The sequence below is a fragment of the Hyperolius riggenbachi genome, chromosome 2 (assembly GCF_040937935.1).
Source record: "Hyperolius riggenbachi isolate aHypRig1 chromosome 2, aHypRig1.pri, whole genome shotgun sequence".
NCBI classification, from domain to species: Eukaryota; Metazoa; Chordata; class Amphibia; order Anura; family Hyperoliidae; genus Hyperolius; species Hyperolius riggenbachi.
The window spans coordinates 437,572,177-437,587,250 of NC_090647.1; the positions used below are offsets into that span (position 1 = coordinate 437,572,177).

General features: G+C 42.6%; 1 protein-coding gene across 5 annotated transcripts in view; it reads left to right on the plus strand.

The window, feature by feature from the left end:
• The window catches only part of PCYT1B (phosphate cytidylyltransferase 1B, choline), a 155,056-nt gene extending 151,572 nt beyond the window's left edge, over positions 1–3,484 (plus strand). For 3 of the 5 annotated variants that reach the window (XM_068269961.1, XM_068269960.1, XM_068269963.1), the window contains one exon: positions 2,402–3,484. In XM_068269961.1, the coding sequence (XP_068126062.1) occupies positions 2,402–2,623 (222 nt within the window). In that variant the 3' untranslated portion in view covers positions 2,624–3,484. The remainder of the gene's footprint in view (positions 1–2,401) is intronic. The other 2 variants (XM_068269964.1, XM_068269962.1) reach the window with 2 other exon arrangements.
• Positions 3,485–15,074: the final 11,590 nt, after the last annotated feature.

Here is a 15,074-nt window from a genome sequence, read left to right on the forward strand (position 1 = left end):
TTGCCATAGAAGAATGTCATTAAACTATTTCTATACAGTTTAAGTGTTTAACAAAATGTATTACACAGACATACTTGTGACTACCCTGGAGTTTTTCCTCAGGTGAAGGCTCAGTAGCTTTGCATATTTCATTGTGCAAGTTACTTTTCTTTGCTCTCATCGTGAGTTGGGAGTGATTAGAGCCAGGATCGTCCTTCTGTCTAGAAGGGTTGTGTTATAGCAGTAAATCCACTAAAGGAATGTGAAGGGATGCTTTAAGATTCGCATCCTGCTTTGTGTAGCCTTATGGAGAAATGAGACAAACAGATATGAAATCTAGGTATTTTTTACACAGCCATATACTGTCGACATAGTTTTCAACAAGTTTCCTTCAAAAAGTTACTGGAGACTGAAATTGAAAGATAATTTTTAACTGCAATCAATTAAAGAATGGTTATGTGTAGTAATTCTATTTATTATGCAGATTTTGTACTTAACCACTTGAGGACCACAGGTTTATCCCCCCCGGTGACCAGATGATTTTTTTTTACAATTCCGCACTGCGCAACTAAAAATAACGATTTATTGCGCAGTCATACAACTTAGCACCCAAATTAATTTTACCTCCTTTTCTTGCCACTAGTAGAGCTGTCTTTTTGTGGTCTCTGATTGCTACTGCAATTTTTTTTATTATTAATTTAAAACTATCTTTTTTTTTTTAAAAATAAAAAAAATCCTATTTTTCCTCTCCCTCCCTCTTGCCCCCTAAATTGGCCCTGACTGTGATCCATACACTTCATTACACTCTCATAGGCAATAGCCTATGAGAGGGATTAGATTGTGAGACAATCAGAGGGACGGTTAAGTGACAGGGCTGTCCCCCTGTACAGCGATGCTCTAGATCACAACACTGTACAAATGTAAATAACTGTTTTTTTTTTCCTAACAGCCTGCCAGCTCCGATCAAGGCTTGCAGGCTGATCACTGATCCCCGCCCTGTCTCTCAGACAGAAGCTTCTGGATCCTGCAGAGGCTTCCCATGTCCTCCTGGCCCTCACTATGCCAAAGCCGCTCATGCATGAACAGTTCTGTGCTACAGCAAAGACATGGCTGTATTTTCACGGGCACAGTACGGCCGCACTTGTGCCTGAAGACGAATGTGGCTGTGATCTTCAAGAGGGTCCTGGGCAACAGTGGTAGGGGCAAGGATGACACCTGAAGCCTATGGAGGATCCAGAGGCGTCCCTCTACCTAGGTAAGTATCTGTTTTTTTGCTAATTGTTGTCTGGTTTACTTTAATGCAGTTACTCTTAAAGGTTGGTGTTAGAATCCCCCTATGAGTAGATGGACTAGTGCAAAACCTGTCACATTTCTACTACCTACTGGGTGTAACAGTGAAAAAAATTAATTGATAGTGCATTTTACTGTACTTCTTATAAGGATCCAATTTTCTCATAGCGGACCTTTAAGTTAATTTTAAATATATACTCGTGGTTATTTCAAAGACAGAATGGTGGATCAGTTACACAGCACATAATGTGTATTTATACCGAAGGCACATTGGTAGCATTGCTAAAATTATCACACTTTAGCAGACTGCCAGACTAATCAGAATTAATTGTAATAGAAGTGACAATGATTGACTTCTGCAGTCATTCCCTTGTCCTTACCTTGAGTTCACACGTCTCCCTGGCAAGCTTCGTATCTCGTCGCTAGAGCTCCAGGCTTACTACGGTCACATGACAGTGAGCCTGGAGCTTTAGCAGCGAATTACGAAGCCCCGGAAAGATGGAAGGACTCAAGCTGTAGTAAGAAGACATAGCTATGCTTCGTGGCACTCTTCCAATGTATTCTCTGCATGGGGGCTAGGAAAGTGCACTGGAGGGTCAGTTTATTGGCAGGTCACTGCATTTGGCCTAGACTTTAGGTCAAAGGGGTAGATGTTGGGCTTAACTGTGGATCAGCTTATCTGCAAGTATATACAGTAAGGTGTTATCCTGTTTGCGATCAGAATATTTCGTGTTTAGTTTTAGGTTAGTTGGGCTTCAACCAATGCATTGTCCTGTTTGTAGCTAGAGACACACTTTAAAAAGTATCCCACTGAAATAGAAGTTGCTTCCATTATTTTTGTTAGCATTAAACTTCACTTGTTCTGCAACCGATCTGATGCTCTGGCTACCCATGGTGTATTTCAGCAAGTGTCCCAGTATGACTGGATAGGCACACAGCATTTCCGGCATCAAGCCTTATACAAAACATGTTCATAGTCCAGCTGTTTCTAACTGTGCAGTATATGACTGTAAAATGTACAGCAGGGGCCTGCAGACACCCAATAGGAGCTGCTTACTGACAAACTACTGTTCAGAAATAATTTTATTATATGCCAAAGTGCATTTTGCTAACAGTGTTTATTTTCTTCCAGAAGCAGATGTTTCAGGAACGAAGTGGTCGCATGCTTCAAGCACTCTCTCCAAGGCAAAGTCCTACCGGGAGTCCCACTCGAGAGCGCTCTCCATCTCGTTCCCCGTCGCCCCCCTTACCATGGGTGCTGAATAAGCCCTCTCCTCCATCATCGCCAAAAGGCGCCGCATCTGCCTCAATTTCCATCAGCAGCATGAGCGAGGGAGACGAGGATGAAAAATAGACTGTACTCCAATGTTTTTTCTGTAAAACAGACATAAAGTAGGCCTTTCTCTGCCAAAAGGAGTGGCTGCATATTGCTTTGCTTGCCTCTCACAGAGAAAGGATTAAGAAATTCTTTGGCATAAACTTTAATCCTAAAGACTACAAGCTGCATTTTGGATAGAAAATAGCAAATTATACTCAGGCACCTATGTACTAAACATCGGAAAATTGCTTGGGGGACGACCTCTGTACTGGGTACATGTAATAAATTGCCCGTAAAGGTACGATATAAAGTGAATTATTACTTTCTAGATACTATAAAGCCAAAGCTGTTTCTTTATCAACCTGCTGACTCAGAGAACAAGCAAGGAAAATATCTAGGCGGCATATATTGTGACGTGTATTCTGGGCATGTGGTTCCTGGTATACTTGAACTTTGTGCACTGGTGCAAAAACAAATGCACAGCAAATGTAGATTAGAATTAGAACATTTAGATGTTATGTATACAAAGCACTGTGGGGGGACTGCACTAAATATAAGCCAATAACAGCTTCTTTTTTTGTTCTGAGAACCGAAAGGTGCATAGATTGTAACTCGTTTTATTAACTTCTTATGAATTTGCACTGATTGTATAAACCATTCATTGATGGGTGCTAGAGGGTTAACTCAGAACTTACCCGGTACCTGTTGATCTCCATATGAACCACTTACCATTCTGCAATATGTAATTCACCCATAATCCTTTGAGTTTCTTCTCAATACCTAGCTGCTATGACCTGACAGTGTAATTGTGTTGGCGTTTAAGGAATTGTGTTTACTAGCGGAACATTGAATGAAAAGGAAATGTGATACATCGCAAATAAAATGTTTATCCAGAAACTACCTGTCATTCTTAATTGTAGAATTCATGCTGTCCGATATATCCAACAACCTGTCATTCTTAATTTTAGAATTTTGCTGTCAGAGATATCCAACGACTTGTCATTCTTAATTCTAGAATGCATGTTCACAGAGATATCCAACAACCCGTCATTCTTAAAGGGAACCTAAACTGAGAAGGATATGGATTTTTCTTTTTAAACAATACCAGTTGCTTGGAAGCCCTGCTGATCTCTTTAGCTGCAATAGTGGCTGAATCACACACCTGAAACAAGCATGCAACTAATCCAGTCTGACTTCAGACAGAGCACCTGATCTGCATCCTTGTTGAGGGGCTGTGGCTGAAAGTATTAGAGACACAGGATCAGCAGGAGAGTCAGGCAACTGGTATTATTCTAAAAGGAAAAATCCATATCCTTCTCAGTTTAGGTTCCCTTTAATTCTAGAATGTCTGCTGTCCAAAATATCCAACAACCTGTCATTTTTAATTCTAGAATGTGTTGTGTCAGAGATACCCAACAACCTGTCATTCTTAATTCTAGAATGCACGCTGTCCAAGATATCCAATAACCTGTCATTCTTAATTCTAGACTGCATGTTGACTGAGATATCCAACAACCTGTCATTCTTAATTCTAGAATGCCTGCTGTCCAAGATATCCATCAACCTTTAATTTTTAATCCTAGAATGAGTGCTGTCTGAGATAACCAACAACCTGTCATTCTTAATTCTAGAATGCACACTAGGCCTGAACGATTCTAGGAAAAAATTGAATTGAGCGATTTCTGTATAAAAATTGCGATTTCGATTTGATTCACGATTTCCTTCAAATCAAGCTTTGTTCCCCCTCTTTGCCTGTTTGTTCCCCCTTTGTCTCTTTATGCCTCCTCTGGGTCTTTCTCTTGCCCACGTGTCTCTGTGCCCGCTGTGTTTCTCTCTGTGCCTCCTCTGTCCCCCAAGCTGCATCAGGTCCAGCGATCCCCGTCTATCCATTTTGCCTCCTGCAAGCTCTAAGGCACGGAATACTTCCTGTATGTCATGTGACATACAGGAACCCAGAGTTTTGCCAAGCACAAGAGCCGGCAGACGGCGATAGAGGTCAGAAAGCGTTTTGACTCGTGCAGAAGGTATGTCCAACGCTGCAGGCCGCACGCGCCGGGACTTTGGGGAAGTTCAAAGCCACTTCTTCAAACTTTCCCCATGTGGAAAGACATGATCACGATAATTGTCGATTTGACGATTCCGAAATTGTGATCTTGGTGATCGCGATTTCAATTTAAATTCGATTTATCTTTCAGGCCTAATGCACACTGTCTGTGATATCCAACAACCTATCATTCTTAATTCTAGAATGCACGTTGTCTGAGATGTCCAACAACCTGCCATTCTTACTTCTAGAATGCCTGTTCACCGAGATATTCAACAACCTGTCATTCTTACTTCTAGAATGCACGCTGTCAGAGATATCCCACAACCTGTCATTAATTGTAGAATGCACGCTGTCCAAGATATCCAACAACCTGTCTTTCTTAATTCTACAATGCATGCTGTCCAAGATATCTACCAACCTGTCATTCTTAATTCTAGAATGCCTGCTGTCTAAGATATCCAACAGCCTGGCATTCTTAATTCTACAATGCCTGCTGTCCAAGATATCCAACAGCCTGTCATTCTTAATTCTAGAATGCCTGCTGTCCAAGATATCCAACAGCTTGTCATTCTTAATTCTAGAATGCCTGCTGTCTAGAATGCCAGAATGTCCGTTTTTTTTCTGTGCAAGAAAAACACATTAAGTGTGAAATAGCCCTTTGATTAACATGAGTTCACAGTTTTTCTGTGCAGAAAACGCATATGAAAACAGTCAAGTATGTTCCCTGCCTTAAAGGGAACCTAAACTGAAAGGGATGTGGATTTTTCCTTGCAAGCAATACCAGTTGCCTGGCAGTCCTGCTGATCTCATTAGCTGCAGTATTGGCTGAATAACACACCTGAAACAAGCATGCAGCTAATCCAGTCTGACTTCAGTCAGAGCATCTGATCTGCATGCTTGTTCAGGGGCTGTGGCTAAAAGTGTTGGAGACACAGGATCAGAGGGAGAGCTGGGCAACTGGTATTATTTTAAAAGGAAAAATCCATATCCTTCTCAGTTTAGGTTCCCTTTAAAGTATTAGAGGCGGAGGATCAGAAGGATAGCCTCATTTATTTCATCTTCATTCTCTAATAAACAGTACCTGTTGCTTGACTTCTGTGCTGATACTCAACATTAATGATTTCAGTTCCCGGCCCAGAATGAGCATTCAGATCATTTGCTTTGACTCTGTTCTGATTACACTGGCTGCATGCTTGGACAGGCGTGTGACTCCAAACCACTAAAGCCAAAAGCTCAGCATGACAGTCGGCTACTGGCTTAGGAGGTTAAGGGAAGCCAGCAAAACCGACCGTGAAATACAGAGCTGAAGTACTCTCTGCATTAACAGTCGCCAGCATAAAGGCTAAGAAATTAAAATTTTGCACATTTCAATGAAGTAAACTATACTGGGTGAAAATTGAGTCAGGCTGCCATAGGTGACAGAACTCACTTGAATATTTATTTATTTATTTTTTTAACCATCTCTTCTAATTCAGTTGGGGAGTTTAGAGATGTGGGAGGTATTATTTTTCAAAAATAAAGGCAAATGAGCACTATATATATATATATATATATATATATATATATATATATATATATATATATATATATATATATATATATATATATATATATAGGATCTTCTCAAAAAATTAGCACAGTTATGCACTCAAAACTTGGTCGGGAATCCTTTTGCAGAAATGACTGCTTCAATGCGGCGTGGCATGGAGGCAATCAGCCTGTGGCACTGCTCAGGTGTTATGGAGGCCCAGGATGCTTCGATAACGGCCTTAAGCTCATCCAAAGTGTTGGGTCTTGCGTCTCTCAACTTTCTCTTCACAATATCCCACAGATTCTCTATGGGGTTCAGGTCAGGAGAGTTGGCAGGCCAATTGAGCACAGTAATACCATGGTCAGTAAACCATTTACCAGTGGTTTTGGCACTGTGAGCAGGTGCCAGGTCGTGCTGAAAAATGAAATCTTCATCTCCATAAAGCTTTTCAGCAGATAGATGCATGAACCCACTTTTGAACCAGAAACAGCGGCAGAAGCGCCTGACCTGGGCTACAGAGAAGCAGCACTGGACAGTTGCTCAGTGGTCCAAAGTATTTTTTTCGGATGAAAGCAACTTTTACATGTCATTCGGAAATCGAGGTGCCAGAGTCTGGAGGAAGACTGGGGAGAGGGAAATGCCAAAATGCCTGAAGTCCAGTGTCAAGTACCCACAGTCAGTGATGGTCTGGGGTGCCATGTCAGCTGCTGGTGTTGGTCCACTGTGTTTTATCAAGGGCAGGGTCAATGCAGCTAGCTATCAGGAGATCTGCTGAAAAGCTTTATGGAGATGAAGATTTCATTTTTCAGCATGACCTGGCACCTGCTCACAGTGCCAAAACCACTGGCAAATGGTTTAATGACCATGGTATTACTGTGCTTAATTGGCCTGACAACTCTCCTGACCTGAACCCCATAGATAATCTGTGGGATATTGTAAAGAGAAAGTTGAGAGACGCAAGACCCAACACTCTGGATGAGCTTAAGGCCGCTATCGAAGCATCCTGGGCCTCCATAACTCCTTAGCAGTGCCACAGGATGATTGCCTCCATGCCACGCCGCAATAAAGCAGTCATTTCTGCAAAAGGATTCCCGACCAAGTATTGAGTGCATAACTGAACATAATTATTTGAAGGTTGACTTTTTTTGTATTAAAAACACTTTTCTTTTATTGGTCGGATGAAATATGCTAATTTTTTGAGATAGGAAATTTAGATTTTCATGAGCTGTATGCCAAAATCATCAATATTAAAACAATAAAAGGCTTGAACTACTTCAGTTGTGTGTATTTGAATCTAAAATATATGAAAGTCTAATGTTTATCAGTACATTACAGAAAATAATGAACTTTATTACAATATGCTATTTTTTTGAGAAGATCCTGTATATATCAATCACCTCTTCTATGTCTTGGACATATGGTGAAGTTGTTATGAGACCCAAAGCTAGATTAGGACTATACAGGGCCCCAGATAGAGCAATGGATTTGGGCCCAACCGGCCTCCCTCTTTATAGTTTGAAAGGGTGCTCAGGCAAGATGGAAGATCTCAGTCCAAAAAGCAATGGGAGGCTGCTATGAATTCTACTGCTGCAGAGAAATTCTAGCTTTTATCTGCAGGCCACATTATAATTATTAGACAGATGTGTGGTCCCCAGGTACAAGAATTTAATAGCCACTATGTCCTCCCCATTGAATTAATTAGGTAGCCATGGCCTTCCTAGATGAAAGAATTAAGTAGCTATGAGTCTCAAGATAAAGCAGCTGGTATTCTCAGTTCTTTAGGTTTGGGGAGGGAGGGGTGCTTAATGCCTAAGAAAAAAAATTGATTGTAAAATTGATAGACTGGATCCGGGATACACAAGGCATTTTTTATTTAACGGAATCAAAAATTACTGACAAATTTCAGTCTACTGTCAGCTTTGATTTTTTAGACATTGCAGATTCAAATTACACTTGCAATCAGGACAGCAGTACAGTGTTTGGTGAACAGCAAACGGAAGATTTCATTCAACTTTGTATCAGTTCATCTGTAGGAAGTTACCACTTTCTATTTCAGTGCTTAGTCAGCTCAGTTACCTTACACAGCAGTTGCCTGTGATGTCTCTTAGCAACTGACAAGGTGCAAGAGTTACGTAAAGTAATCGCAATAAATAGCGTTGGCCTGTAATATTTACAACAACCTTGATAAAGGCTGTACTCAGCTTTAAGTTTAATGCTAACTTAATTACATATGATTAGGAGTGGGACACTGACTGCTCACTGGTAGAGATGATCGATGAGATGCTTGCATGCAAAATTAAATGCTTACATGCAATGGTAAGTTTTGTTTTTTTACAGATTTGATTTTTTAAATGTAATATACATCTATTAATGAATCCAGTAGCATGCTTGGGATATAAGTGTAGTCAACTGCATCACCTATACAGCTAATGGTATACTCCTTTGGGCTTTTTTTTTTAACACTCCCCCCTCCTGTAAATAACAAATACCTGAGGTACTGTGCCACGCTACGTAACTGTCACTCCTCCACCATCGGCCCGCAATACACTTCTTAAGGTCTCGGCTTTCCTCCGCTACTGTGTTGCCTTAACCACTTGAGGACCCACCCTTTACCCCCCCTTAAGGACCAGCGCTGTATTATGTGATCTGTGCTGGGTGGGCTCTGCAGCCCCCAGCACAGATCAGGGTGCACGCAGAGCGATCAGATCGCCCCCCTTTTTTCCCCCCTATGGGGATGATGTGCAGAGGGGGTCTGATCGCGTCTGCGTGCAGGCATGTTGCGGGGGGGGGGGGGCACCTCAAAGCCCCCCTCTGCGGCGACATTCTCCCCCTCCCTCTCCTACCTCCCTTCCCCGGAGATCCGGGCTGCACAGGACGCTATCCGTCCTGTGCAGCCAGTGACAGGACGTCCCGTCACATGGCGGCGATCCCCGGCCGCTGATTGGCCGGGGATCGCCGATCTGCCTTACGGCGCTGCTGCGCAGCAGCGCCGTACAATGTAAACAAAGCGGATTATTTCCGCTTGTGTTTACATTTGGCCTGCGAGCCGCCATCGGCGGCCCGCAGGCTATTCACGGAGCCCCCCGCCGTGATTTGACAGGAAGCAGCCGCTCGCGCGAGCGGCTGCTTCCTGATTAATCAGCCTGCAGCTGGCGACGCAGTACTGCGTCGCTGGTCCTGCAGCTGCCACTTTGCCGACGCACGGTATAAGCGTGCGGTCGGCAAGTGGTTAAAGGACCACCGTCGTGAAAAATTTTAAATATATGTAAACACAATCAAATAAGAAGTACGTTTCTTCCGAAGTAAAGCCTGGAACCCACTAGGAGCGATTTTCTGAACGCTTTGTGATTTTAAGAGCTCTTGCTAATGTAATGCTGTAGGTGTGATCTATTTGAGCAAAGTGATTTTATAAAAATCCCCATAGCATTGCATTAGCAAGAGCTTTTTCAAATCACTAGCGCTTAGAAAAGGCTGCTAGTGGGTTTAAGCCCTTAAAATGAGCCATAGATTACTTTTCTCCTATGTTTCTGTCACTTACAGTAAGTAGAAGAAATCTGACATTACCAACAGGTTTTGGGCTAGTCCATCTCTCCATAGGGGATTCTCAGCATGGCCTTTATTCTTTATAAAGACACTCCCTGAAAACCCTGAGAGCCCACTAGTCCAAAACCTGTCAGTTCTGTCAGATTTCTACTACCTACTGTAAGTGACAGCAACATAGGAGAAAAGTAATTTCTGGCGCATCTTACTCTGGAAGAAACATACTTCTTATAAGTATATGTGTATATTTATTTTAAATATTTTAAATTGTATGAATTATGCAACAGTGGTCCTTTAAGTCACATTCAAATTAAAGGACAACTGAAGTGAGAGGGATATGGAGGCTGCCATATTTGTTTCCTTTTAAACAATACCAGTTGCCTGGAAGTTGTGCTGGTCTATTTAGCTGCAGTAGTGTCTGAATCACACCAGAAACAAGCATGCAGCTAATCTTGTCAGATCTGACAATAATGTTGGAAACAGATCTGCTGCATGCTTGTTCAGGGTCTATGGCTAAAAGTATTAGAGGCAGAGGATCAGCAGGATAGTTAGGCAATTGGTATTGTTTAACCATTTTCGCCTTTTGGACGTGACTGTCACGTCCAAAAGGCTGCTGCTGTGCTGCTTGCGCGCTCCCATGCCACCCCCCATTAGCCTGGAGATCAATGGATGGATCAATGGATGGGAACATAGTTCTCCTTACACTTCCTGGCTCGCTTCCAGTACTAAAAATGTTTTTGACTGTGTCCATCTTGTGGCCAAATAGTAAACTACTTCTACATACATTTTTTATGAAATAAACACACATTATTACATTTAAAATTAACTGTTTACCTCCCACACCAAAAATTACCCAAATAAAATTTTTATTGAAAAAAAAATTACACTTAAAAAACAAAAAAACAAACAAATAGTTTTAATATGCATGTGAAAAGGGTATATTACAAACATTCTTTTAAATTATAAGCTTGTAAATAGTGATGGACGTAAAAATTTAAAAATGCTCCTTTATTTCCAAACAAAATGTTGGCGCCATACATTGTGATAGGGACATAATTTAAATGGTGTAATAACCAGGACAAATGGGCAAATAAAATACATAGGTTTTAATTATGAAAACTGAGAAATAATGCATTTTTTCAATTTTTCTTAATATTCCCATTTAAAATGCATTAAGAAAAAAAATAATTCTTAGCAAAATGTACCACCCAAAGAAAGCCTAATTGGTGGCGAAAAAACAAGATATAGATCAATTAATTGTGATAATTAGTGATAAAGTTATTGGTGAATGAAAGGGAGATGAAAATTGCTCAGATGCATAAGGTGAAAAATGACTGAAGGCTGAAGTGGTTAAAAGGAAATAAAAATGGCAGCCTACATATCCCTCTCACTTCCGTTGTCCTTTAACTCATTACATATTCTTCAATATAATGAAGTGAGTCATCAGCAATTGTTTTGTTATACAAATAAGTTCTCCCTCTATACCTAATCTATAAATAAAATCTTGCTGCCCACAGGGTAAAAGTTTAACGAGGGTGATTAGACTAGAGTCCAATGGATAGGGCTTGGACATAATTGTAAGATCATACTGACCATGATCTACTGCATGCAGGTATTTCTTTATTTATTGGCTGTCCTTTTGCTATCTACATTGTACAAGAAAAGCTTAACAACTACCGTATATACTCGTAAGCAAGTCGAATTTTTGACCCCCAAAAAGTGGGCCAAAAGTTGGGGGGTCGGCTTGCTTGCGAGTCATGTGGTCCGCGGTCCCCCATCCCCCACTCACCCAGCGGCCGCCGCTGCTATTACCTTAGCCGGCGCCGCTTCCTCTATTCCCCTCTCCTACTCGTAACTAATTCACAGCAGCGCGCCCCACGGCGGCTGCTGTGATAATGAGGCAGGAAGCCGTAGAGAGAGAGTGATTCCCATAGTAACGGCGATACACATCGCCGCTACAGGAAGCCGCTCTCTCTCCTGCTTCCTCCTCATCGCAGCAGCCGAGGGGCGCGCTGCTGTGAATTAGTTAAGAGCAGGAGAGGGGAATAGAGGAAGTGGCGCCGGCTAAGGTAATAGCAGTGGGGGTGGGGGGTGCACTACTTACCCATACTGGGGCGCTATACTGGGCATTACCTACCTATACTGGGGCACTATACTAGCTATACTGGGGCACTACCTACCCATACTGTGCACTATACTAGCTATACTGGGCACTATACTAGCTATACTGGGAACTTCCTACCCATACTGGGCACTACACTAGCTATACTGAGGCACTACCTACCCATACTGGGCACTATACTAGCTATACTGGGACACACTGGGGGGGGGGGGATCACGCAGCCAGCATTTCCTACCCCCGGCTTATATGAGGGTCAATCATTTTTTTCGTGGTTTTTCAGGTAAAAGTTGGGGGGGGGGGGGGTCGGCTTATATGCGGGTCGGCTTGCTTGCGAGTATATACAGTATGTATAATCTGAGTTGCCCTTGTGTGTCCATGTAACTAATTTGTACTGTATCATGTTTCTTTTTTCATTGACATGTATGGTCTTGGTGCCCAGGCCTGGCAATTCCATAGAGGCAAAGGGGGCAATTGCACCAGGGTCCCCAAGGTGCCCCCCTCCCCTCCAGGGATCGTGACTAATGAGAGCCGGAATGCTGTGTGCACACTCCATATAGGAAAAGAAAATGAATAATGGGAACCCCAAAAAATGCTTTTTAGGGGGCATATGATGGACACCTAATCATATTGTGTGGCCGGGAGGGGGGGGGGGGGGGGATTGGATCAGGCCGGCAGCCAGCTCAGGGGACCTGGGGTGATTTGGTTGGAAGGGGGGCATCAGTGGTCCCTCCAAGTTACTTTTGTCCTAGGGCTCCACTGTAGCTAAAACCAGCCTTGTTGGTGACATATAAATCCATGATAACCTCATCAGTGTTTTTCTTTTTTCCTTGAAAGAATAATTTTATTGCTTTTTAAATTTTTTGTAAAATTACAAAAAACAAAACAATAACAACTTTGCAGTGGTTACAGAACCCCACAAGGGGCAAAAACCTAGTTAGAGTTTAATCTATAATAATAACCTTATTAGTGTTATTAGCAGTACGGTACACCGCTACTATGGAAGGCCGCCCTATACTAAGCGGCTCGCAGACAACTTTTTATCCAATAGAAAGCTCATAAATAAAGATCTGAGTTGTGCCTATAGGCTATGGTCAGATTGTGAACAAAATGTCTGTATGGATATTCCCCCAAACTCTTGCCAAGATTGAGATGAGGTTGCACATGCTGGATATTCCTCCTTGAGGCAGGGTTCTTTGCGTTCATTTTGCAAATTTGCAAAAACACATTTGCCGCATTTCTAATGAACAATGCACAGAGGTAGCGCACTCAGGTATTATTAAAAGTTATGTGCACAAAGCACTATAAAACAGTCCTAATACACTCGTATTACACATCAATATTGCAAAGCAGGTTAGGATCCCCTTTATGTGCCACAACAGTTCTCTATAATGCTGTTTCAATCATATGATCCACGTGATATGAGCATTTCAATGCAATGTCATAGGAAACAGTTTCTCGTTGCATCCAAAATTAGAGATAAGACTTGATATTCCCCTATGCCTGGCAGACATCCAATAGAACAGCCTCCACCTCACCCTTTGGTGCCTGACTCACCGTCTATGAAGACCCTCAGATGGGTCTATTGTAGCATTGGGACCGTTCCCGGGTCGTCCCCCACCACTCTGGCAAAATACTGGATAGAACTCCACCACTTTATGAGGCCATCTTTGCGTTCACCATGCAATTTCTAGAACTCAATAAAAAACCTCTCATAGCGTAAAACCATCTTAAATTTATTGTGTATAAAGAGATAATGCACTCACACTTTCCCACTGGGTATAAGCACATAGAGTATTTGCTTCAATACGGGCTCTCCCCTGCTTGGTTGGCCACCGGCTGGCTGGTCCTTGTAGTCCCACTCGTTTCCGCCGTTCGTGCGCGCTACTCCCGGCTTTCACTCACGTGGGACGCCGCCGTGCTGCTTTCCTAGTTCCTGGTTGCGTAGTTAGGCTCCGCCCGACATGTTTCGTCAGCATTCATCGAGGGACTCATGAGTCCCTCCAGCTACCACTTTGCCGCCGCACGGTATGAGTGTGCGGTCGGCAAGTGGTTAAAGTATGCTTCAATGCCACTGTAAACACACACATCCAGTAGTTATCTATTAATCTATTTTCTTTCTGCTGACTCCTTATTTGACACCTCCAGTCTGGTTTCCACCTCAACCATACCATTGAAACAGCACTTATTAAAAGTTACTAATGACGATCAGGTTAAAAAAAATTCAAATTACTCTTCATACTTGCGTTCCTCAAACTTTCCTGTCTTTGACACGGTCAATCGTTCTCTGCTTCTTTAAACGTTCTCATCACTAGGGATGACGAGCCTAGCCTATTCTTGGATTACCTCTTACCTGTGTGAACATTTGTTCTCTATCACCTATTCCAATACTGACTCCTCTCGATGTCTACTGTCTATTGCTGTTCTACAAGGTTCCATTCTTGTACCCATTCTCTTCTGCATCTACATGTCCTGGGACAATTAATGTACTTTTTCAGACACCCAAATGTATCTCCCAGCCTCTGGCTTCACTACAATTGTATCTTGAGTTCTCAAATGTCTATTTTAAGCAGGGGTCCCCACATTTTCTCGGTCAAGGGCGGGGTCAACATACTTCAGACTGCTGGGGGGCCAGAGTATACATAAAATGTAGAGAACATTACATTGAGCCTAGGTAGTGTAACTATTACCTGTTAACATGTGCAGCCCATGTCTCCCATTTAACCAAATCCGATAGTATGCCTCACAACACAGCATGTGCAGATAGTATGTCCTGCAACACAGAGAACTCCTCCGTAGGAGAAGCAGCCATTCATGTGGCGCCCGAAGAACATCTTTGCTACAGACAGTGAAGCATACGCAGGTGACAACCTGCAGTCCAATTGGACCCATGAGGATGGGTGGTGCTAGCACTGCTATTCTATATGTAGGTCGCAGATATTTAACCACTTTGCCCTCCTTGACGTATAAAAACGTCAAGGAGGACATGCGCGCTCCCACGGCCGATCGCGCGCGTGCACGCGCACACTCCCGGCCGCGGATTCGGTAGCCCAGGAATTAATGTATCGGGCTATGGTGCCCGATCACTGATTCCTCTCCCCCGCTGAAAAAGCGACAGCTTCTCTCGGAAGCTACGCTTTTTCTGAAGCTATGTCCCTCTAAGCGTACATTGTACGCTTAAAGTGACGTCATGTAAACAAACTCACATCTTGTGGCCAAAAAGTAAAACTACAAGTAAAAGTAAAAAAAC